Here is a 25,822-nt window from a genome sequence, read left to right as displayed (position 1 = left end):
TAGTAAATAATTTCTTACAAGCTGGCAAAAAGTATTGACAGTGTTGTCATTATCTTCATTTGCAAACTTACCACTTCTGGCAACAGTTATAAGACAAGATCACCTTTTCTTGCAGTGTTTAGGAATTATGCTGTTCTTTTGCTAGTTTTTGCCTGGTTTTGGCAGAACTGGGGTTTGAACTTAGGGCCTCACACTTTGTAAGCAGATGCTCTACAAGTTTCATTATATCTGGCATATGATTTACAGTAAATATGGCTTACTGGGCCATTAATATTGTGAAGTGAAAATTGTTTTGTCTTCATAAGCACTTAAGAAACAGTATTATTTGCATGTTTGGTGCTAATGGCTCAGGTCTATAATTTTCACTACTCAGGAGGCTGAGAATCTCGGTTCCAAGCCAGCCATGGCAGACAAATCTGAGAGACTCTTACTTCCAAGTGAAGAAGTAGAGGTGTGGATCAACTGGTAGAGCTCTAGCCTTGAGCAAAAAAGCCAAGAGACAGCATGAGGCCCAGAGCTCAAGCCCCAGTACTACCACACACGAAAAGGATGAAAATGACAGGGGTTTTTGTTTTGTTTTGTTTTTTGTTTTTGTCCATTGTGGGCTTGAACTTAGGGCCTGGTAATTGTCCCTGTGCCTCAAGGCTAGTGCTCTACCACTTGAGCCACAGTGCTATTTCTGGGTTTTGAGTGGTTTAATTGGAGATGAGTCTCACAGTGACTTTTCTGCCTGGGCTGGCTTCAAACCACAATCCTCAGATCTCAGCCTCCTGAGTAGCTAAGATTATGGGCATAAGCCACTAGAACCTGGCTAAGAAAAATAATTATTTGCAACTTACTTTCTCATAAAATTTCAACAGCCATGGATTGGCAGTTACAAAATCAATCCCAAAGAAAATGTAAAATTAATAAAAACCATTTCTAAAGAAGGCAGGGCAATCACAAGTAAGACCATCAATTTGTTTTCAGGAAGAAACTAGTTTGCCTGATTTCATACTGCTAGGTAACAATTTGATAATGTTATCCTAAAATTATCATTTAATAATCTGTACTGAAAGTTAACTGGTAAGATCTCATGTAATGTGCCATAAGGTATTGTTTGTGTGTGTGCAGGTACTAGGGCTTGAATTCAGGGACTCACATTCTTCACTTGGCTTTTTTGCTCAAGCCTGGTGTTCTACCACTTGAGCCACAGCTCCATTTCTGGCTCTTTGCTAGTTAATTGGAGGCAAGAGTCACACAGACTTTTCTGCTCCTGTGGACTTCAAACAACAATGCTCAGAATCAGTGTCTCCTGAATAGCAAGGATTACAGATGTGATCTACTGGCACCCAGCCTCTCATGAGGTATTTTTGTATCACATCTTCTTAGCTTGATTAAAAGTGGCATTAAAAAAAAACTAAGACAAAGTTAAAAACACATTTATTAGCTGGGCAACGGTGGCTCATACCTGTAATCCTAGCTACTCAGGAGGCTGAGATCTGAGGACCATGGTTCAAAGCCAGCCCGGGCAGGAAAAACCATGAGACTCTTATCTCCAATAAACCACTAGAAAACCAGAAGTGGTGCTGTGGCTCAAGCGGTAGAGCGCTCACCTTGAGCTGAAGAGCTCAGGGACAGCGCCCCAGCCCAAGAGTTCAAGCCCTATGACTGTCAAAAATAAAAATAAATAAATATATATATATATATTTTTGGTCAGTCAAGGGGCTTGAACTCTGGGCTTGAGCACTGTTCCTGTGCTCTTCAGCTCAAGGTGAGCGCTCTACTGCTTGAGCCACAGCACCACTTCTGGTTTTCCGCTGGTTAACTGGAGATAAAGAATCTCACGGACTTTCCTGCCCGGGCTGGCTTTGAACTGTGATTCTCAGATCTCAGCCTCCTGAGTAGCTAGGATTACAGGCATGAGCCAAAAGCATCTGGCCTTTAAAACATATTTATTGGGTTTTTGATATTGTACCAATACATGAAGGTTTCATTCAGATATTTTCCCCAAGAAATTGAAAACAAAAGAAATAAGCCTGAGAATTGAAATAGATTTCCTACAATGAATAAAAGCAAAAATAAGTAAAGTCACATTTAAAGCATAAACTGGCATGACTTAACTGCTACTTGGTTTTTATTCCAAGAACATTGCTAAGAGGTAGCCATGGACACAGAAGGAGGAAGCTATCTCAGCACTCCACGGCTGCTGCCCAGCGAAGTTTTGTCAAGGAGGAAAGGAGCTTAAATCAAGAACAGAGTTAGAATATCCTTACAATATTGGAGATCAGTGCAGAAAATTGCAGCCACTGGAAATTGAGTACTTTTTTTTTAATCTTTGGGTCAAAATAATCCTGCTGTGAAAATAGGAATTGAGAAGTGTGTGTGTGTGTGTGTGTGTGTGTGTGTGTGTGTGTGTGTGTGTACATATGTGTATCACTCTACTTATTTTGAATCTGTGCTATCATGCACCTTTGAATCACGCCTTATTTTCCTGAGGAGGTTTAGCTACCCAGCTGCTACTCAGATGTACAAATTATAGCTCTTGGAAGTTAACACACTATTCTGCTTCTATATGACAGTCTCATAACTTTGATTAATATAAGCTGATTTGATTGCCAAAGGTACTCTTCTTTATTCAAGAAAGATTTCAAGCCAGGAGCAGTGGTTCAAGGCTGTAATTTGAGAGAGAGAGAGAGAGAGAGAGAGAGAGAGAGAGAGAGAGAGAGAGAGAGAGAGAGAGAGAGAGAGAGAGAGAGATCAGGGCATCATGATTCAGGGACAGCCTTGGTATAAAGGTTCATGAGACCTCCTCTCAGGCGCTGTTGGCACATCAGTTATCCTGGCTACAGGGAGAGCACAAGGCTGGTACGGTGGTGTGCACTAATCAGCCAGTGGTGACTCAGAGAAGTACACATGGGAGGAGAGCAGCCCAGGCATAAAAGCCAGACCCTGGGCTGGGAAGGTGGTAGAGCGCTTGCCTTGCATACCTGAGGCCCTGGGTTCGATTCTTCAGCACCACATAAGCAAAAAGAAAAAAGCCGGAAGTTCAGGCCCCATGACCAGACCCCCCCCCCAAAAAAAAGCCAGACCCTACCTCAAAAATAACCACACAAAAACGAGGCTGGAGGCATGTCTCAAGTAGAACAGCAACCTACTTGCAAACACAAGGCCTAGTTCAATCCCAGGTTGACCTAATTCCCGCCCCCCAAACCAAAAAAAGATATTTCAAGACCAAGACACCCTAGACCAGGTTCTAGAAATTCATCGAAGTTATGCTTCTTTGTTCTCTTAGGGACAGCCACCAGGCCTTCCCTTGATAATGACATAATATCAATCTGCCAAGCTTTCCTGGTTGCTATGTGGTTCAAGGCTACAGCACCTGCACGGCATGGAAAAAGGCCTGCGTCCAATCCCTAGCGGAGTCGAGGAAACAAGACGAATCAGGAAAGGGATGCCTGTACTCTACCTTTCTGTGTCTCTTCCTCCTCCTTCCTCTTCCTTCCTTCCTCCCTCCCTTCTTTCTCCCTCCCTTCCCCCCGCGGCCCCCCTTCCCTCCCTCCCTTCTATTTGTCAGTAGCAGGTCTTGAAGTCCTGACCTCGTACCTGGTTCACATCTGTCCTTCTGTCACCTGAGTCGCGCCTCCGGCCTGGCCTTGTGTTGGCGGGAGACGGGTTTCCTGGGCTCTTCTGCCCGGACAGACCCGGGTTCTCAGGCCCCGGGCAGCCCGGGCAGCCCCGGCAGCCCCGGCTAGCAGGCCCCGGCGGCCCCGGCAGTCCCGGCTCGCAGGCCGCAGCCCCGGCTCGCAGGCCCCGGCAGCCCCGGCTCGCAGGCCCCGGCAGCCCAGGCTCGCAGGCCCCGGCAGCCCCGGCTCGCAGGCCCAGGCGGCCCCGGCTCGCAGGCCCCGGCAGCCCCGGCGGCCCCGGCAGCCCCGGCTCGCAGGCCCCGGCGGCCCCGGCTCGCAGGCCCCGGCGGCCCCGGCTCGCAGGCCCCGGCAGCCCCGGCTCGCAGGCCCCGGCGGCCCCGGCAGCCCCGGCTCGCAGGCCGCAGCCCCGGCTCGCAGGCCCCGGCAGCCCAGGCTCGCAGGCCCCGGCTCGCAGCCCCCGGCGGCCCCGGCAGCCCCGGCTCGCAGGCCCCGGCGGCCCCGGCTCGCAGGCCCCGGCGGCCCCGGCAGCCCCGGCTCGCAGGCCCCGGCAGCCCCGGCTCGCAGGCCCCGGCGGCCCCGGCTCGCAGGCCCCGGCGGCCCCGGCTCGCAGGCCCAGGCGGCCCCGGCTCGCAGGCCCCGGCAGCCCCGGCTCGCAGGCCCCGGCGGCCCCGGCTCGCAGGCCCCGGCGGCCCCGGCTCGCAGGCCCCGGCGGCCCCGGCCGCATTACAACGATCGGTATTCCCCTCAGCCTCGGCCGCCACGGCCCAGCGGGCCGGTCATCCGGGTACTTGCTCTGTTGCTCGCCGGAGAGCTAAACCCTGCCAACCAAGCCGCGCTGAAAAGGAAGAAGATTCCAGAAGGCGATGCTCTCCACCTGCTCCCCGCAAGGCCTTCCAGGCCGCGCCGCAGACTCCCCGCACACCACGCCTTCTCGGCCTCAAGAGAACATTCTGGAAAACTCCCGTCAGCAGTGTGACAGGCCCGTCCGTCAGATGTCCAGTTCACTGAGGTGTGCCAATTTGTAACCGAGTTCTAGAACCTTCCCGGCTTGAGCAGCTTTGTCCCGCCAGGGCTCTGTCTGCAGGAGCCGCCTTTCTCCAGTAGGAGGCGCCATTTCCTTCCGTCAGCTCGCGGGGAGGAGGGGCGGGCCCGCCACGGAGGCGTCACGTGACCCGGCCGCCTCCACGCCAGGGGGCGGTCTTGCGGAGATTACTTTACGTCCGTGCGCGGCGTCGTGACGTAGCACGCCGGGGCTGGCTGGCCGCCATCTTGCCTCTTTTTCCTCGCTCGCTCTCTCTCCCCCTCGGCCAGCAGCGAAAGTGCTTGTGGCGGTTTGGACGTCCGCGGCCTCGGCCCCGAGTCCCGCGGCCCTTCCCGGCCCCTCCTCGCCTCCCCGGCCCCGGCCCGCCCGCCCTCGCCTGCGCCCCGGGCTCGGCGCGACCCTCGTGCGCGGACCTGACATCCACCCTGGCGGGTAAGGAGGAAGCCGCGGGCGGAGGAAGGGCCCCGACGGGGCGGCGTGGGGCGGCCGGGGGGGGGGCGGAGGGAGGGGCGGCCGGGGGGAGGGGGGCGGAGGGAGGGGCGGCCTGGGACCCCGGGGGGGGGGGCCTGGGACGGGAGGGAGGGGCGGCCTGGGACCCCGGGAGGGAGGGGCGGCCTGGGACCCCGGGAGGGGGGCCTGGGACGGGAGGGAGGGGCGGCCTGGGACCCCGGGGGGGGGCCTGGGACGGGGGGGGGCGGAGGGAGGGGCGGCCTGGGACCCCGGGGGGGGCCTGGGACGGGAGGGAGGGGCGGCCTGGGACCCCGGGGGGGGGGGCCTGGGACGGGAGGGAGGGGCGGCCTGGGACCCCGGGGGGGGGCCTGGGACGGGGGGGGCGGAGGGAGGGGCGGCCTGGGACCCCGGGGGGGGCCTGGGACGGGAGGGAGGGGCGGCCTGGGACCCCGGGGGGGGGGCCTGGGACGGGAGGGAGGGGCGGCCTGGGACCCCGGGAGGGGGGCCTGGGACGGGAGGGAGGGGCGGCCTGGGACCCCGGGTGGGGGGGCCTGGGACGGGGGGGGCGGAGGGAGGGGCGGCCTGGGACCCCGGGAGGGGGGCCTGGGATCCGGGGGGGGGCCGGAGGGAGGGGCGGCCTTGGACGGGAGGGAGGGGGGCCTGGGACCCCGGGAGGGGGGGCCTGGGACCGGGGGAGCCGGAGGGATGGGGGGCCTGGGACCGGGGGGGGGCCCGGAGGAAGAGGCCGCCTGGGACCCCAGGGGGGGGACGGCCCAGGACCGGGAGGGCCGGAGGGAGGGGGGGCCTGGGACTGGGGGGGGGTGGCCCGGAGGGAAGGGCGGCCTGGGACCCGGGGGGGGGCGCTGGGACCCAGGGGGGGCGGCGGGATCGGCCCCAGGCCGGGCGGGAAGGCCGAGGCCGCGCTGCGAGCGGGAGTGCACCGGGCCGGCCGGCGGGCGGGAGGCCCGACTCCATCCCGCCCGAGCGGGCGGCGGCGCGCGGCCTTCCCGGGCGCGCGTGTGCGTGCCTTCCCCGAGCCCACGCGAGGGCCCGGCCGCGGGTCGGGCGTGTGTGCAGGCGTGAGCTGAGCGTCTTCCTTCCGGAATGGAGGGTGCGGCCCCTGCCGGGCCCGGTCCCCCTCCGGGCCCGGGCTCCCCGTCCACCCGGGCCCCGGCCCGCCCCGGCCGCCGTCCCGAGGCAGGCCCCGCGGCTCCCGTGGGGGCGGGGCGTGCTCCCTGGCGCCAGGCCGCCCGGCCCCTCGCGCCCGCGGGTGGTGAGGGGCCGGTCCGTCCGCCCCGTCCGCCCCGCCCCGGGGGGAGGCCGGTGCACGTGGTGGGTACGGCCGGCCGGCCCCTCACCTGAAGGGGGCTCGCCCGGCAGCACGGCCTCCTGCCCTCTGGGACCCAGTGTTCGGGTTCCAGATTGGGGAGTCCGAGGCGCTTGGCGTGATTGGCGCCACCATTTTACTGTGCGTGAGTCCAGCAAGATGGACAAGGCTCCGCTCGGGAGTTGTTCTTGATTCCCAGACTCCTCAGAGGCGCTTCCCCTACCCTTATTGTACCGACAGGGAAATGAGTTCAGATGAGAGAAATTCGCCCAAGGTCACACAGCAGTTCCTGCTGACATTATATATACATCCAGACCCGTGGGTGAGACCCAGCTGTCCAACTGCCTTCTTGTTCCTTTTAACTTTATCTATCTCTGGGTTGCAGTATGTACAACGCCGCTGTATTGTAAAGGTGAATGCGTTGCTGGGTCTCAAAATGGGCTATAATCTACATATATGTCTCTCTATATAGATCCATCCCTCGTTGTTTAGGGGGTGTGTGTGTGTTCTCCTCATTTTAAGAATTTGAGAGAATGTTGGTAGAGTATTTCTCATTTGTGAAGTGGGGTAGTAGCTCTTCTCAAAGATTTGCGGGACAGGTTAAAAAGATTGTGTATGTAAAAGGCTTATTTCGATTTCAGTACATTGAAAAAGTCCTAATAATGAAGGGAGAAGAGTAATCTGTATTCTCAGGTTTGAACAAAGTTTTTCCTGGGTACTTAACATAATTTTTGTTCTCTTTTTCCTTACATTTAGACTGGATTTATATCTTAAATGTTTGTTCTTTTTGTTTTATATATTAGATAGCTCTGAGATCAGCTTCTTCTAAGGAAAAAATGCAGTATTTCTGCCTTCAACTTTTCTCCTTTCTCTACCTTATGGGAAAAAAATGTCTTTGAAGGTTATATTATGTCTCCAAGTACCCCTACCACACCTACACTGCTCAGTTTGTAAATTTGTTTGGTAACGTGTCTTTATGCTATTTATGTCATACTGTCATCAGCAAGAATTGACCATTGGTAAAATTTTGAACAGAACTGTATTCATAAAAGGAGATCCAGAAATTGTGCCTGAATTATGACTAACATTCTTTTTAGTAAAGCAAAACTTGTCATCGTATGCATTGGGTAATAATGAAAACTTAGTCATAGCACTGTAAGTTTTAGGATAATGCTGTTGGTGGAGCAGTCAGAACATTTTTGCAGTTCAGAGTATTCTGTAGGGGTAACTTCAGCTTTTTTCCATGAGAAAAGACAGAAATAGTGCTAGTTCAAATCCTGACTTTGCTCTAGATTGATAGAATGCTAGCCATGTTTTGTGGCTTGTGTCTGCATTTGTTTGCTGGCATGAGCTGAGTTTCAGCAGGGAACTTGTGTCTCCTTGGCAGATGTGGTTGACATACACTAAGAGTCTGGGGGCTGGGAAGGTGGCTCAGTGGTAGAGCACTTGCCTTGCATGCCTGAGGCCCTGGGTTCGATTCCTCAGCACCACATAAGCAAAAAAGAAAAAAGCCGGAAGTGGTGCTGTGACTCAAGTGGTAGAGCGCTAGCCTTGAGCTGAAGAGCTGAGGAACAGCGCCCAGGCCCAGAGTTCAGGCCCCACGACTGGACCCCCCCCCCAAAAAAAAGGGAGGGGCTGAAATTATTGCTGCCAAAATGATGTAATCATCCCTGTGTGGTGGTCTTGGTGCACCATATTAAAAAGGGGATAATCACCATGTACAGATCACATCTAGTATTTTTAAAACACAACTGTTTATTCATGTAGCGTGCTGTCTAGTTTTTTTTTTTTCAGTTTACCTTCTGTGTTCCTAAATTTTTCTTTACTGAGCTATTTCAGTGTTCTCATCTTGTGTAGTGATTGGAATATAGTTTTTGTGGATTATTTAGTGACAACAGGTTTGAATTACCAAAGGATAAATACTCACCTAATGATAACTAATACGCATAGTAGTTCAAAAAAAGCACTCACCTTGTCTGTTGTTTCCTTTTATTTTCCCATTTGAATAATGTTGCAGATAGTTATTGTAGAATTAATAGATTTACTTGTACAATATTTTCCTTAAATTGTAGTTTTATCCAAGAACTAAACATCCTTACAACTTTACAAGGCCCACAGAATCATGGAAACAGAAATAAGATTCTACCAACATATTCACAGTTTCAAAGGTTAATATTAACTAAATGTTATGTTGGAACTAGGGTGATAGAATACTTGCCTTAAGGTATTTGAGGGCCTGGGGCAGTCCCCAGTACTGCCCTATCTTCCCTCAAAAAAAATTTTGGAGTCATGCCAAAAGGTGAAAACAAAGGTATATAAGAAGATAATAGAAATTTGGTGGAGATAAATCCATAAATAGAAAAATGTCAGAGTATGGATCTGGTTTATTACAAATGAATAGATAAGATTGGTGGCTAAAGGGTAAAAATAACTGTAGGTTTGTTTTGTATTTGTGCAGGCTACCTTGAACTCAGGGTCCTCTGGCCTTGGGGCTTGAAGGGTTGGGAATTTTTGGCCTATGCCATCACACGTGTCTGGTCTGGCAAGGGTTTCTCTATTCCTTGTCTTCTTGATATGGATCATCAAAGCCAAGCTCTTGCATGTGCGAGGCAAATGCTCCAGTAGACAGTGTTGGGGGGGAGGGGAACAGGAAATTTCCTCTCCTTCAAAACTATTAGCTACTGCAAAGAGTACCTGTATCTTCCCCTCAAAGATGGGTTTTTCTGTTTGCCCAGAGGCCAATGTACATTAAGAAAAAGCTCCTGGGGGAAAAATTAAGAGTACATTTAGAACAGCACAGAAAAAAAAAAAAACAATTGAGAGACTGGAGAAATGGTCACTAAGGAGCAAACATTTTTGAGCATTTTACTTAGATTACAGGTGGCTGAGCAAGTTTAGAACTGAAATTTTCCAATATATCTTCAAGTTAACTATTTTATTAACATTTTTTAGTAAATGGGAAATGCTATACTAAATACCAAACATGATCAGATTTCAAAGGAGCCAGAGAACATGTAAGTGCAGTTAATACACTTCATTCTTCAGATAGAATTGTTGATTTGAATTAAAATTGAGAGGGGGGGGGGCGCAATATGGCTATTGTAGCTTTGTCTGTATTTTTGAAGTACCTTGACATTAGATTTAAGTTTTGTAGATCTTAATTGAAGGAGCACAACATGAGGAGTACAGAATTACTTCTGAAGGTTATGGAAATGGAACAGATGGGGAAATTCTAGTTTAAAAATAAGAAAAAGACTATTGGAGGATGGTTGAAACAGTTTTGTTATGTGACCCAAACTGTCGTTGAACTAACGCACCCCAGTCCTCTTGCGTCTGCCTACCAGGTGCAGGCATTACCAGATATATGTGCCACTACACCCAGCTTAGGGGAAGAATGTAACTGAATGCAGGTGTTTGACCTAGAAGCGAGGGTTCATTGTATTGCTCTATGCGTTTGTCAAGTTTGTATTTTAAAAAATGGACTCTGGTTTTATAGTTCAGCCAGTTTTTATCACATCGGATTTGTGTATCCCCCACTAAAGTTAGGATATTATATAGGCTGTAGAAAGATGAAACACCTCTCATCAGTAAACAGGTTTTTTGGCATTTTAGAGGCAAAGTTGTTGCTGCTGTTGTTTCATTTTGTTTTTTTGTGCTGAAGAGCTCTTAACAGATGGGAAAGGCCAAAAGTTGCCCACATGTGCTGATGAATTTTCTGACCAGAAAGAAAGTGAATATCTGATGCCTAGATTGTTTAAGAAATGTCTGTTTTTACTATTTTTCTGTAATACTATTCATATAGAAGCATTCTACATATGTATGGCAGTATCCTTAACTTTAATATTATAGCAGTTGATAAAACTTTAAGACCATTTCCCATTCTTTACACAAAGCAATGGTAAGTGAGGTGATGGTTATACCAGTTATCTAATAATCATTACTCATTATGTGTGATTATGTGGTACTTAAAAATAAACGTTTGAAATCCATTTGATGTTATTTTAGACTTTAGAATTGCTGATTATAATACACTTTAGAATTACTAATGGATTATAACAATTAGATATGGAAGAGACCTTAGTAAGTTAGTGAGTTCAACTTTTTCCCAAAACAATTGCCATGACAACAGATTAACTTGATTATGCTAGGATTCCTCCAGTCAAAAAAAAAAAATGGATCAGGAGTTCAGGACAGTTGACCTTTAACATTCACAGGGCATGTATTCTACAATCTTCTAATTTTCTAGATTTGTAGATATACTAACATTCAAACCCCTTCACTTTGTCTCTCTTCATTTCTTTTCTGTTATATCTCCCAGAAGAAAACAAAGTGCCCCCGGGGCCTGGGGAAGGCCCCATGAAGGAAATAATGTGAAATACCTCCATTTTTCCCTTAGAAGCATCCACCTAGAAGTATATCTGGTGTCATTGGATGCAGATTTTGTGTTTCAGCAAAACTAAATCTTTTCACAGCTCTCTGGGTTGCCTGGCAAATTGTATAAATGGAATGCTAAGAGTTTTAAGATAACTCATTTCTACTCATGGATAAATGGCCAGTTAGAAAGATTTTACTTTGTATTCAATCTAAATGGTTATTTCTAGATGGTTAAGCCTGGAATTGAGATACTTTAAAGCATGATGAATATGAAATTTGTAGAAGCTTAGAATTTCAGATTTGTGCCTAGGTATTTATTAAAATAACAATTTTTATAGAATAGGGATATAATATTACTAGCTGTCACAGACCTTAGAATCTTTTCTTGCAGACACACTGGGTCTGTATTCTGCATTTGGAAATTTAGTGTATGGGGGTTTGTTTTTTGAGACTGTGTTTCCTAGTTCTGGTCTTCGATTTCTGAGTTTAGGTTATCCCCTGCCTAGCCTCTTCAGTTGCTAGAATTATAGTCACCTATCACCAAGGGCAATGACATTTTGGTTTTGATCCAAGAGTGATCTGCATGCCATTCCAAGACCATTTAAAAGAGGGTAGACACATGCACACGTGCACATGCCAGTGTCCTGAGGCTTGAACTTAAGGCCTGGGCACTGTCCCTGAGCTTTAAAATAAAGCTCCAGGCTAGCACTTTACCACTTGAACCACAGCTCTACTTCAGGCTTTTTGCTGGTTAATTGGAGAGTCTCATGGACTTGGCTGCCAGGGCTGGCTTCAAACCCAGAGAGATCTTCAGATCTCAGCTTCCTGAATTATTAGGATTACAGGCATGAGCCACCAATACTGAGCTCCGATACCTTTTTAAAGCTTAGAAAGTCATCGAAAGACTGAATTCATTGTTCCGATGAATGTATTTCATTCACCATATCTCCTTTACAGTTCTTTATTCAAACTTAACAAAAGTCATTGAAATGAACAGTGTACAAAATTGTTTAATTGTTTAGACCATGTTATAAGCATCCTTCGGTATCTTTAGAAATAACCCTCATGCCAAAATCCACGAATGCATATATAAAATGTGTTGTTTGCATATAACATGTACAGGCTGTGTATTCCAAATCATTTCCACATTGCTTAATACCTAAGATAATATAAATACTGTGTGCGTAGTTATACTGTAATGGTTTTTTAACTGGGTTTATCTTTCATTTAAATATTTGAAATATATTTCAGGAATTTCAGTCTTTATTATTATAAAAAATATTCAATGTATTTTTTAATATTTTCTGCCCACGGTTGAATCTGTGGACATGGAATTTGTGGATACCAAGAGTTAACTGTAGTTCATATTGATCACAATCTTTATTAAGTCTAAATTGTTTTTCTCCTTCAAATACTCTAGTTCTCATTTGTGTTGTATGCATTTAATGAGGGATGTGTAGGGACTTTTTGAATAATTGGTTTATAAAAATTAAACAGGAAGGAGAAGTAGGTGTATGTATAGAACACAGGCAGATCTCTGATGTTAGTTTGTGAAAAGTAAACATCAAAGATTACCACGGTGTAGGCTGGAGGCATGGAACAAGCAGTAGAGCACTTGCCTAGCAAATGTGAGGCTGAATTCAAACCTCAGCACTCCAAACAACAAAGATGAGCAAGAAATAACATGCTTGGGAGAACAGATTAGTGTTTGGGGAGTGGGGTAATCACTTCAGTTTTATAGAAAAGTTTCAGTAATGGTATAGAATTCCCCTATTGCTTCATCTAGATCACACTGTGTGGCGTTTTTTTCATGTTACCTTATAGCATTCTATATGCACCAGTTGAGGTGTGTCCCCACACCACCTGATGGTAAGGGAGGAGGGAGGTGAAGCTAAAAACTTAGGTCGACCTAGAAATCAAAGAGAATGCTTTCCGTTGAGCCATTTGCCAAACTTTGTGTTTGGTATTTGGCTCTTATAAATAGTATGTATGTATATGTGTGTATAAGATCTTGATATATTCAGTAAATGTTTGTTAAATGCCTACAGTATGTTTTTCTGAAAATGGTTACACATTATTTTTTATGTTAACACAACTGCAGGACATTAGTTCCTCTTGAAAATACAGTCTAAACTTAGAACCATATGAATAATTAGGACAACAGTAAACAGATACTTAGAAACCCTCAAATGATTGAAAAGATAATTGTGTTGTTAAATTTGGTAAATTACAGTTTACTGAAATTAAAAAACTACTTCTCCACATATACTAGATTTTAAATGTTAATATTTTCAGTATTGAAAACTGGAATCTTACAAGCTTGTATGCTAAAGGAATTTCAGGGATCATAGCTAATTTTTTTCTATAGATGTAGAAAACAAAGGTTTTCTTCCACAGCATTTTAAATGATAGCTTTTAAACAAAACCACTGAAGCTTTATTACATGGTTATTTACAAAGAAAAATGAATCAAATATCCCAATTCTGCTGATTATAGAAAACGTGCTTATGAGAGCATTTCTACCATATAGAAATTCTTTTTCTTAACATTTGGGGTAAACTTGTCCTTTCTGGTTTTCATGAAAACCATCTTTTTGTTATCACTGTTTGGTGTTGTGTTTCTTCTTTTTGTCAGTCCTGTGAACTCAAGGCCTGAGCTTTTTTGCTCAAGGCTAGCACCATACCATTTAGAGCCACAGCGCCACTTCCTGTTTTCTAGTGGTTAATTGGAGTTGTGTCACGGACTTTCCTGCTCTGGCTGGCTTTGAACTTCCATCCTCAGATCTCAGCCTCCTTAGTAGCTAGGATTACAGGTGTAAGCCAGGGCTCTGGGCCCATCCTTTCATTTTGAAAGGTTGATACTGCCTTCCAAATTTCTAAAGCTTTTAGGAACAATGCATTTGCTTCAAAAGCACTGGCTTCCTTCTTTTCCCCCTTTATTTGTTTCTTTTTCTTTTCTCTTCCCCGCCCCCTCCTCTTTTCTTTCTTCCTGCTGGGGTTTGAGCTCCAATACAGTGCTAGGCAGGCAGTCTACCACTTGAACCCTGCTGCCGTGGCGGTCGTAGGGTTTTAACTCAGGATTTCACACTTGTTAGGAAAGTACTCTTACTACTTGAACTGCACTGCCAGCCCTTTCCTTTCAGTGCTTTTCTGCTAGAAACCTGTTAAAAGACAAATATACTTTTTGTGCATAATTTGGAAAAGGTACCTGTTTTGTTGTATCTAATTTCAGTAAAAACTGTTGGGGTGTTTTTTGGGGTTTTTTTGTCATTGCTATTTAAACAGTGACAGGATTTTTTTTAAGGCTTTGTTTTTGCAGACATGCTGGACTTTAGTAATTTAGATGTTAGGGTGCATGGTCAGCAAAAGGGTAATCTAGAAGTATTGTTACCATTGTATTAGTAAGGAAAAGCTTTTTTGATGGCTATAGTTTCTTTTGAAGTCAATTTGGCAAGCTGAAGACAAATGCGCCTGTTGAGCTCATTGTTTGAAGGGGGTTAGTGTATTAGCTGTACATGAATCAGTTTAAGATGTGTTTGTTATATTGTGTGCAACCATGTATTTAACAGCAGTTCAGATGTTTTAACCGGTGTTTTCCTCTATTTGCTCTTGATAGCATTTAGAATAAATGCTAGGGTAATACTTTTTCTTAGTCTAGTAGACTGTGAAGTTTGACAACTCTGTTTATTTTGGCTTCATCTTCTGGCTCTCACCCTTAACCATAATTTTTATACTTTATACTTCTAGATCAAAATGGGTTTATTTCAAAAGTTCTCATTTGTGGCTATACTGTGGATAGACATTCTTGGAGAGTTTTTTTTTTTAAAGAATACTTTGAAATTATTCCATAATACTGTCAGATGTAGTCCCAGAAGTTCTGCTTTGTCTGGCATGCAGCTTTGGAAAGTGTGTGTACACTTGCATGTGTGTGTGTGTGTGTGTGTGTGAGAGAGAGAGAGAGAGAGAGAGAGAGAGAGAGAGAGAGAAATCTGTGCAGCCTGCATTGAGAATTCGTTTTTTTCTTGACTCATCACCTAATCAGAAAGGTCTTACTGAGCTTTACTACCCCTCTACTAAAGTCCTTCTCTCCCTTTTTGCGGTCCCTTTACCTAGTTATGTTTTTTCATTGCTATGATTTTATATTCTTGTTGAAAGTTCCAAATTGCTCTAGCAGGTTTAAAAGGACATTTTCATTACTTAAGGTTGTAGTATTCAAGAATTACAACATACAGTAGTAAAGTGTATTATCCTTTAGAATAATGGGTAGAATAATGTGGATTAGGTTCCCATGCCAGGAGCACATAGGCATGTGCACGGTGATGGAAGAAGAGTTAATGGCAGTGATATAGTTAATGTTCAGGTAGTTATGTGCATGTATTTATAAATAACCTTTTGCTCATGTTACTTGTTGCCTAAGTACATAAGAAGTTGGGGTTTTTTTTTAAGCTTTTGCTTATCAACTACTTTTTTTCCATGTTCACCTGTGGTTTTTGTTAACATTCTTATGTTGTGTATGTATTGGGACTGCCAGTATGGATAAATTTGAATCCTTTCCTTTCCTCTTCTATTTCCTTATTTTTGAGATTGGTTCTCACTAAGCAGCCCAGGTTGGACTCAAACTCAGATTCTTGGTCTCAGCCTCCTCACTGCTGGGATTACAAGTGTGACCAGCATTCCCAGCTTGACTAATAAAAATATATGGTTATTACCATGTTTTAAGAGAACATAGAGTCTTAAATACTCTAGTGAAGCACTTAAATGCTTTTTCATTCTATCCTTTGGGATATAGCTGCAGTAACAAAGGAATGTAGCATAGGATTAGGAAATAATTGTAGTTGATTAAGACCAAATTCTTATCCTTTTCATATTCATTTGTTTTTATATGGATGTATTTTTTTCTTTTTTTTTTCTTTTTTTTTGTTTTGTTTTGTTCATCATGGGGCTTGAACTCAGGGCCTGGACACTGTCCCTGAGCTCCTTTGCTCAAGACTAGCACTCTACCACTTTGAGCACAGTGCCACTTCCGGTTTTGTCATAGTTAATTGGAGGTAAGAGTCTCCTGGACTTCTCCTGTCTGGGCTGGCTTCGAACCATGATCCTCAGATACCAGCTTCCTGAGTAGCTGGGATTACAAGTATAAGCCACCAACACCCAGCTTAATATGTATATTTTTAATTTTATGGTCTTGAAATCAGTTGTGGGTTTTGTTTGTTTCCAAATCACCATGCCTGGGGCTGGGAAGGTGGCTCAAAGGTAGAGCACTTGCCTTGCATGCATGAGGCCCTGGGTTCTATTCCTCAGCACCACATAAGCAAAAAGAAAAAAGCCGGAAGTGGTGCTTTTTAAGAACCATTTTGGTATTAGGGAATGATGGGTATGTATGACTTCTCATCCTGGTAAGCGGAGGACTAAAGGACAAAATAAACCAGATTGGGGTTGAAATTTAGATTTGCAAAACACCAGGAAGTGGTGGGGTTACATGAAAGAGATGAAGTGGGGCCAAAGGGACAGTGGTAGACAGATGAAGCGTAGAAGAAGGGGGGAATGCAGTCAGGAATCCAGAATATCTTACAAAGTGAACAAGAGTGAGAGAAGGGCTGAGTAGGGGAAGGAGGTGTGAGAATATTGAAATTTGTCACATTGATCAAGATATATTGTATTCATTAACCAGTTTGTTAAATAGCAGTTTTTTTTATTTTTATGTATTTATTTATTTTGTCGGTCATGGGGCTTGAACTCTGGGCCTGGGTGCTGCCCTTGAGCTCTTTCTTCAGCTCAAGGCGAATACTCTACCACTTGAGCCACAGCACTACTTCCAGTTTCCTAGTGGTTAATTGGAAATAAAGAGTCTCATGGCCGGGCGCTGGTGGCTCTCACCTGTAATCCTAGCTACTCAGGAGGCTGAGATCTGAGGATCGCGGTTCAAAGCCAGCCCGGGCAGGAGAGACCGTGAGACTATCTCCAATAAACCACCAGAAAACCGGAAGTGGCGCTGTAGCTCAAGTGGTAGAGCGCTCGCCTTGAGCTGAAGAGCTGAGGGACAGTGCCCAGGCCCAGAGTTCAAGCCCCACGACCGACAAAAAAAAAAAAAGAGTCTCATGGACTTTTCTGCCCAGCTAGCTTTGAACTGTGATCCTCAGATCTCATCCTCCTGAGCAGCGAGGATTACAGGTGTAAGCCATGGTCACCTTGCCCCAAGTGTGATTTAAAAAAAAAAAATAGACAATTGTATAATTTGCATGAAAAGTATATAACAGAGGAGCCATAGTTCTAGCTTGTTTTACTCAGCATAATCATGCTGAGAGTTATCCTTGTTATTATTACCTGTTCATTGTTTAGTAAGATTGTACAAAAATTAGTTGCTTTTCTTTGTAACATCAGTAACAATCCAAAACTGAAAGTAAATGCAATATTTAAAAAATTCTGACAATCTATTCTGTTAAGATGTATAAGATCTGTATATTAAAAACTACAAAGCATTAAACCCTAGATAAGTGTATGTATGTCCCCATGTTAAAGGTGTCAAGACTCAAAATTAAACTGAGAATTCCTACAAATTCATCTACAGATTTAAAACAATTACTGGAAGAAAGCTCAGAAGAAAAAATTGTGGTATAAGAGACAGGGCAGGCAGAATTTTAAAAGCTTATTCTAAAATACAGAAAGAAGTGGACAAGGACCTACAGTAGTCTAATAGAATAAAAATTGAGAGTTAACACCTGATTTAAGAGTCAAAGTAGTAAAGTTGTGTGGCTCTGGTTGTAAAAATAACAATTAGGCCAATGGAATATAATAGAATCTAAAAATATCTGATTTTTGACAATTAGAAGGAATGCCCTGGGTAAAGAAAGATGGTCTTTCCTATAAATGATATAGGAACCATTAGGTGTGTATAATATAGAAAAAGAAACATGTGTATGTGGTTAGACAGGTTGTGCATAGTGCATGTCTTATTCTATACGTTTTGATCTATTCATCTTTTATGTCTGAATTCAGCCATTACTGAACTTGTTGGACAAGTAGTATGATATGCTTACTTTATTTTGTCGGTCATGGGGCTTGCATTCTGGGCCTTAAGCCACAGTGCCACTTCCTATGATACGCTTATAAAATAACATTCCTGTCCACTAACTATAGTAACTGCAAAAATGCTGGGCATTTTTCAGTGGATTGTTCTTTTTTTTTTTTTTTTTGGTCGGTCATGGGGTTTGAACTCTGGGCCTGGGTGCTGTCCCTCAGCTCTTCAGCTCAAGGCGAGCACTCTACCACTTGAGCCACAGTGCCACTTCCAGTTTTCTAGTGGTTTTATTGGAGATAAGAGTCTCCCGGATTTTCCTACCCAGGCTGGCTTTGAACCTCCATCCTCAGATCTCAGCCTCCTGAGTAGTTAGGATTACAGGTGTGAACTACCAGTGCCCAACTGATTGTTCTTTTTTTTATTGTTTTGTGTTTCTTGCTTCTTTGCCTACATGATAATACTTGTTTTTGAAATAGTGTCTTGCTACACAGCCTAGTATTCTTTAAATTTGTTTTGGGACACACCCCCTACCGTTGCTTCTCTGCAAATCTTTACCGTTTTCTTGATGCTTCTAGTAGAGCACTCTTTCTGGTGGCTGCCTTGCTCTCCCTGAACTATCAGCTTCAATTTTTTTCAGCTGAAGGACCTACCAACCTTCAGTTTAATTTCTTTCCTTGTGCCAAGCTTGTAGACCTCCCTTAGACAGTAAATTTAGGCAGCTGGATGGTTCAACCTCATTGTTTCCCAGGTATCAGGAATCCCTGCCCTTTTTTTGCTTCTGTTCAGTTCAGTACCTTAAGCTGTTGGTTCTATACGTGTGTGGGTGTGGGTGTGGGTGTGGGTGGGTGTGTGTGTGTGTGTGTGTGTGTGTGTGTGTGTGTGTGTGTGTGTGTGTGTGTGTGTGTGTGTGTGTGTGTGTGTGTGTGTGTGTGTGTGTGTACCTATACAGTTTAGCTTTTGAGTTGTTTCAAAAATGGAGGAAATCTCACTTCTGTTACACATCTTGACTGAACGTATAAGGCTATTAGTGTGGGTCTAAAGAAAGTCTTAGATAGCCATGGTTCTTTGATTCATTCTAGGTATCCAGACAGGAGTCAGGTCTTTCTTTTTAATCTTTAAATAAATTGTACAAAACAAAGTTAAGCCCTAGTATGATACCTCTTCTGAGTTGCTTGGATTCTTTTGATAGTCTTTCCTAGAAGTAGTCTTCATTTTTAAAGAGTTTATTATCATTTTTCACATGTATAGAGTGAAAATTCAGCCTAATTCAGAATTTCTGGGTGTTTCCCAAGCCTTCAAAAAGGAAGACACCAGAAAAGGAAAGAAGGTTAAGTTAAACTTTGGCTGTAAGCTCAAAACACCCACAACTGACTAGCAAGCCATAGTGGGATTGCCTTTCTCAGTTATCCAGTCAGATCCCTTTTTGGGGTACAGTAAGTCATAGTTCCTCTTTATATTTGATGGAACTGTCCCCTTGCTTTGCACCTGTACTGTGATCATGAGCTTTTTGATGTGTTCTTTTTGTGGTATAGTTGGTACTATAGAACTTAAGATTGAGTTTCTCATAACCTTCAAGAAGCATAAATATTCTGTTCTAGTGCTTTGAAAATAGTTGATTCTTTGTGCACTTTTCTTACCTTAGAGAGTGTACCATGTGTGTACTTTGTTTACCTTTTCTTTGAGAAAGAGTGCATTACTGAAAAGTATATATAAACTAGTTTATTCATAGTGAAAGAAGAGACTTTACAGAACTTTGATCTAAAACGCACTACTCATTATAGCATAGGAGCTTTTATTTTGGTTTTTTGTAGAATCATCATTTTGTGACTTTTAGGAATAATAGTATGTTCTTTTTTGGTATATGCAAATTCCTTATTTATAGAAAAGTTTTGTTTTTGCTCTTTTAATTTTTTCATGTGTGTGTGTGTGTGTGTGTGTGTGTGTGTGTGTGTGTATGTACATGCTGCTTGAAACACTGTGAGATGACCCCTACAGTTAAGCAAATTAACCTCTTGTTAGCCACCATGATTGTCACTTGAAATTTACTCAGCAAATTTGAACAATACAGTACTCGGCTATTACCTGTAACCTTCACATGGTGCACTAGATCTCTGAGTCTGTTCATCTTACGTGAGTGAAAAGTTGTTTGTTTCTTTACAATTCTGTATGCAAGATTGTAGTATTTGTTATGTTCCCTTTGTACATCTGGTTTGTTTCACTTAGCATAATGTCCTATAGGTTCATCCTTGTTGTTGCTAATGTTGTTTTCTTAAGGCTGGAAAATTGTGTGTGTGCGTGCACACATGCATATATGCATGTGTCATGGCCATATACACATCACAATTTCATTCATCCATGAATGGATTGTTTCCATGCCCTGACTAATGTGAATAAAGCTACCATGAACATGGAAACATATGTCCATGAGGTAATTATTTACATCCTTTTGGGTCCCCAAAGAGGGATTTAGACAGTCATTTACCTGCTATACTGTTGTTATCTGTAATAGCCATACTAAATTACATTGGGACCAACAGTATACAAAGGTTGCCTTGCCTCCATGCTCTTGGCAGACTTTTTCTTTTATAACAACCTTAATTACAAGTGTTTTTTTGCTTTTTTCCTTTGTAGTAAATTTCATTTCCTTCACAATTACCTTTTCACATTTATTGGCTATGGTTATATTTTTTGTCTATTCAAGTATCTTTATTTCTGGGCCCTTTGTTTTATTTCATTAGTCTATTTGCATTATACACTACTGGGATTATAACGATGTTATAATTGGAAAAGAGAGTTTGCTGTCTTAGGCTTTTTCTTTCTTGAAATGAATTTTAGCCTGTCACAGTTGGCAGGCTTGGGTAGGAGACTTTTTTGTGCCCAGGAGTTAAAGCATAGCAACTGGATAACATGCAGATTCCATCATAAACAAAGATGATGACTTTATTTGTATCTTTAATTTCTTTCATCGGTGTTTAATAATGTTCAGTGTACAGATCTTTACAGATCTTTCGTTTCCTTTGTTAAATTTGTTCCTAAGTATTTTGTTAATTTTGCTGCTGTGGGAAATAGAATTGTTTCTTGATTTCAAATAGTACTGGTGAAAAGAAAAGCAGCTGAATTTTTGGGTGCCTTACTGAATTTTTTTGAAATCTTTAGTGTTTTGCATGTTAACTACAAATAGGTAATCTTACGTATTTTTTTTTCTTTTTCTTTTTTTTGTCAGTCCTGGGGCTTGAACTCTGGGCTTGGGCGCTGTCCCTCAGCTTTTCAGCTCAAGACAAGCACTCTACCACTTGAGCCACAGCACCATTTCTGGTTTTCTGGTGGTTTATTGGAAATGAGAGTCTCACGGACTTTCCTGCCCGGGCTGGCTTTGAACCGTGATCCTCAGATCTCAGCCTTCTAAGTAGCTAGGATTACAGGCATGAGCTACCAGCGCCCAGCCAATTTTACTTATTTCTTTGGGGCTTGGATTACTCCCCTCTTTTTTTATCTTTTATTGTTCTTGCTATAGTAATTACAGTTCTTCATTGAATAGAACTGGTGATATGACATACTAATTTATACCACATCTTAGTGGAATTGTTTTGGGTTTTCTATTTGACTCTGTTAGCTTTGGTAATTCTCATTCCGTTGACACTATTTTCTTGTGTATCTATTTTGTTGAGCTTTTTTTATTAAAAGATGAGAGCTTTTTCTGCATTTACTGAGATGATCAATGTATTTAACTTTCTGATATATAACATTGACTGGTTTTGTTTCTCTGTGATAAATCATACTTCATCTTGGGTGGCATATAATCTAGATGTATTGTTGAATTCAGATTTCTGTTGTTGGAGATTTTTGCAAATGTGTTCATAATGGTCTGTAGGTGCCTTTGTCTGGCTTTGGTATCAAGAGGAAAATATCCTCATAAGTTTGGAAGTATACCTGTCCTTTCAATTTAGGGAAGAATTTAAAGGTTGGTATTAATTGGCTCACATTTAATGAGGAAGTTAAGGTTCATTTTATGATTCTCTCCATTCTGTGACAGCTAGAGTTAAAGCAGATAATGTGTAATGCTGTTTAAATTGTGTGATGTTGCTAACCTCGTGTAAGGAAATGGACAAACTAAACATGCTATCTTATTTTGAATTTGACTTATAGTATGAAATTGACTTATAGTACATTTGCTCACTAGTTTTTGTGGTAAGTTATTTGAGATTTAATGTTTATGATTCTTGAGTGTCGGGCACTGGTAATATATTTACGGGTTTTTATGTTTCATCAACTGTTTATATTACCTGTCAATGCTTTAACTACCATTTTCTTCTGCTAGTCAGACTTCATTCTTCACCCTTTGATATGAATAGATGTCCATGTTCTAGATAAAGTCAAAACTACTGGGATTGAAACTAGTACTGCTAACCACTGTAGCAGTAGGTAGAAGAGAAAAAAGATAGGTATAGATTCAAGTGGTCTTATAGATTTGCTCCTAGGAAGTTGTATTGTGATATTGTTGTCTCTTGGGTAAGAGAGAAGGAAAGGTGTGCTGCTCAAGATAGTTGGCTTGAGTAGTGGTGTTCTAAGAGTCTGGTATTGAATGATGTTTAGTTATGAACCGTCGAGTGAGGGTGAAAGAAAGTGCTCGCGTTGACTTTTTCATGATGCATTAGTTCCCTTTTTTTCACCTAGCAAAGTATCTCTTTGAATTTTAGCATATAGTAAATATTTGCTGTCCTTTTTTGTCACTATAATTGTTCTTCCTTTTTCATGCTGTTCGTGAGAGCTTTTCCAATGGGTTAGATTTCTAGGAGTACATCTCTTCAAATCAAATTACCCCTGAAGATAATATTTAATTGAACATGACAGTAAATGCACAATGTGTTATTGTAGGATTTTGTTGTTGAGCTGGAATTTTGAACTAAAGCATGTGCTCACATGTCCTGAGGCTTGAACTCAAGGCCTGGAGTGCTGTCCCTGAGCTTAGCTTTTTTCTTCCCCCGAGGCTAGTACTCTGCCACTTGACACAGCTCCACTTCTAGCTTTTTGGTGGTTAAAAGATAAGTCTCACAGACTTTCTTGCTTGGGCTAGCTTCAAACTGCAGTCCTCAGATCTCAGCCTCCTGAGTAGTTAGGGTCAGCACCCTGATTTCAAGCCCTAGGACAGGCTTTAAAGGGGGAAAATATATATATCTACTCAACATTTAGCACTTGCCTAAATAGTATGCACAAGAGTCCCTAAGTTTTAGGGCATGAAAAAACCTTGTTCTCTGACATGTTTATACTTTATATGATTTTTTTAAATGTATATGTGGAATTTACACTAACTTTGATTGTTCTGCTTCTATTGTCAGTGTCTTTCTTAGTAGTTTCTGTGGTTGAATTAGCCACTTAATTCAACCGTAACTTCCAGAACAAATGTTTAGGTTGTAGGAATAGTATAAACTGTCTTTCTCCTACTTATTAATAGGCTAGTTTTAGGTTGGTATGCATCTCCCAAAATTAGGATACATTTTGGGGAATGATAAAAGTTTAATTATATGGATTCTGTATATGTACGTAGGCTGGTGGTGCCAGTCATTTACAAGCCTTATAAGTTATATTCATCTTTACTAAGTAGACAATCTCTACAAATTCTTTATATTTGAAACATGCAGTATTCTCTGTAATGCCATTAAGTGAATATAAACCATAGATAATACATTCAAGTGTTTATTTTGATTAACTTCAGCACATAGTAAAATGGTTGGTAAAATATTGATGTTAAATTACTGCAAATAGATAACTTCATTTCTCATTTAAAGAATTGTTAATATATGAGTATACTGTTTTTAGGCAGCTAATTCTAAAATATTTCTTCTTTTTTTTCATGTACATATTAAAGACTGATTTTAAGGGGTGTGACCAGGAGGTTTTGGACTAGATGAGTTTCCACCGAAATGTCGGAGAAGTCAGGCCAGAGCACAAAAGCAAAGGATGGGAAAAAGTATGCAACACTCAGTTTATTTAATACTTACAAGGGAAAATCATTAGAAACTCAGAAAACTACAGGTGAGTAAAATGAAGTGCCATTTAATATTTTCTGTGCTTTTGTTTTCTAAGTTTAATTCAACCTTACATTGGCCTTTTTATGAAGGCATTCAGTTTTCAAGATACACAAATTAAATATGCTAAAATTGAAAATTCATACCTCTGAACTTTACTTAAATGTTTTCGCTTTGAATTATGTCACAGGTTTGTAAGCTGAGTCTTACAAATCCTTTTCTTAGTATTAAGAATAATCAAGCGGGCACCAGTGGCTCACGCCTGTAATCCTTGCTACTCTGGAGTCTGAGATCTGAGGATCGCGGTTCAAAGCCAGCCCAGGCAAGAAAATCCGTGAGACTCTTATCTCCAAAAAACCACTAGAAAACTGGAAGTGGTGCTGTGGCTTAAGCGGTAGAGCACTCGCCTTGAGCTGAAGAGCGCAAGGACAGCCCCCAAGCCCAGAGTTCAAGCCCCTTGATCAACCAAAAAAAAAAAAAAATTCAAAGAGTCTGTTAATTCTTATTGTTCTATATGATTGGAAGAATAAAATAGGTCTTCTAAGAAAGTTGATGTTACTGATCTTTTAGTTGCAGCTCGACATGGGTTACAGAGTCTTGGAAAAGTTGGAATTTCGCGGCGTATGCCTCCACCAGCTAACCTCCCAAGCCTCAAAGCAGAAAACAAAGGCAATGATCCTAATGTAAACATTGTGCCTAAAGATGGCACCGGATGGGCATCAAAACAAGAGCAACATGAAGAAGAAAAGTAAGTCAGAATTACTAAGGAGTGAAACCCTACTCCTTTCTTTGTGGAGAACTTAGGCTTCCTACTGGGCGCTAAATAATACACTGCTTATCTTACATATTCAAAACTCTTTAAAGTCTTGATTGCATAGTAGCTTTTGGTTAATTTTCCCTTTGGTCTAGTAGTAATATCTATTTGTCATAGTAGAACAGATAATAGAGTTGCTAATGAACTTTGCCTATATCAGTCTCTCCTTTCTCATCAAATCAGATGATTTGATGCCTGGTTCTTTTTCTAATATGAAACAATTCTGTCACCCTAATTTCATTGATGCTAAAGATTTTGCCTGCTTAGTTCACTGTGTATCTTTAGCGTTGACATTGTACATGAAGCATTAAAATACTCTTTATTGAATAAAGAGCAAGAAAGCAGAAATCAGTTTTGTAGTGTCTCTCAATCATGATTCATTCAGGTATTTGCTCTTTGTCAAGCATTGTGTAGGACTTTTAACTGACCCAGCTAAATAGCAGTAATTTTACTTAAAAAGAAGTCAGCTGTTGAATACTTGATTGGGTTTGAGGGCTTATATCTATTATCAAATTCCTGCCCTACTTATATAGAGCTTGAAATAGTGAATTTGATCACTTGTTAGTGATCAAATTTGTAGACTATTGTGCTCTGAATTTTAGTTATAATAAAATTACTTTATAGTAACAAGTCAATTGTAGGTCCTAAGTGTGCTAGAAATGTATTGACATTTGCATCTCTTAACTACTTTTTTACTTTTAAGCATTACCACAGCACAAGGATTGTGTAAAACAAGATTGTGTAGACCATTTTAAGTGTCTTTTTCTCATGGGAATGGATCAGGCAGGTTGCTGTTACCTGTTTGAATTACAGTATAAGTGCAGTGGTGAACCTGTTGACTGCCAAGTGGAGAGCTTGCCTAGCCTTAGCCTGGCTCATTGTACAGATTGTATGTATTTACGTATATATTTAAATTTCTGCTTACCAGTGTTTGCTTCAAAACATTGTGTTGCTGTGGCTATTTCTAATAATAAGCCAGCATTGGGAAGCAAAGCTGTCATTTTTACCATTGTGCAATGATAGAGATAAGTAAGAACAAAAACAGCTACGATTTTAAAGGGATGTTGCAGAGAGAAACCATCTGAGTGGATCTGTAGCTCCGACACCTAGCACGCAGATGTACCTTACATGTAATACTGATTTTAT

The 25,822-nt window shown here is 42.9% G+C and overlaps 1 protein-coding gene across 16 annotated transcripts in view; it reads left to right on the top strand.

Annotated features, from left to right (window-relative positions):
* Positions 1-4,888: 4,888 nt before the first annotated feature.
* The window catches only part of LOC138819658 (protein PRRC2C-like), a 75,452-nt gene continuing 54,518 nt past the window's right edge, over positions 4,889-25,822 (top strand). For 10 of the 16 annotated variants that reach the window (XM_070011136.1, XM_070011132.1, XM_070011143.1 and 7 more), the window contains exons 1-3: positions 4,889-5,100; positions 23,703-23,869; positions 24,433-24,610. In XM_070011136.1, the coding sequence (XP_069867237.1) occupies positions 23,758-23,869; positions 24,433-24,610 (290 nt within the window). In that variant the 5' untranslated portion in view covers positions 4,889-5,100; positions 23,703-23,757. The remainder of the gene's footprint in view (positions 5,101-23,702; positions 23,870-24,432; positions 24,611-25,822) is intronic. The other 6 variants (XM_070011139.1, XM_070011142.1, XM_070011138.1 and 3 more) reach the window with 3 other exon arrangements.

The sequence above is a fragment of the Dipodomys merriami genome, unplaced genomic scaffold, assembly GCF_024711535.1.
Source record: "Dipodomys merriami isolate MVZ:Mamm:240054 unplaced genomic scaffold, mDipMer1.0.p SCAF_81, whole genome shotgun sequence".
Taxonomy (NCBI): Eukaryota; Metazoa; Chordata; class Mammalia; order Rodentia; family Heteromyidae; genus Dipodomys; species Dipodomys merriami.
This window is presented reverse-complemented; position numbering and strand designations above follow the sequence as displayed.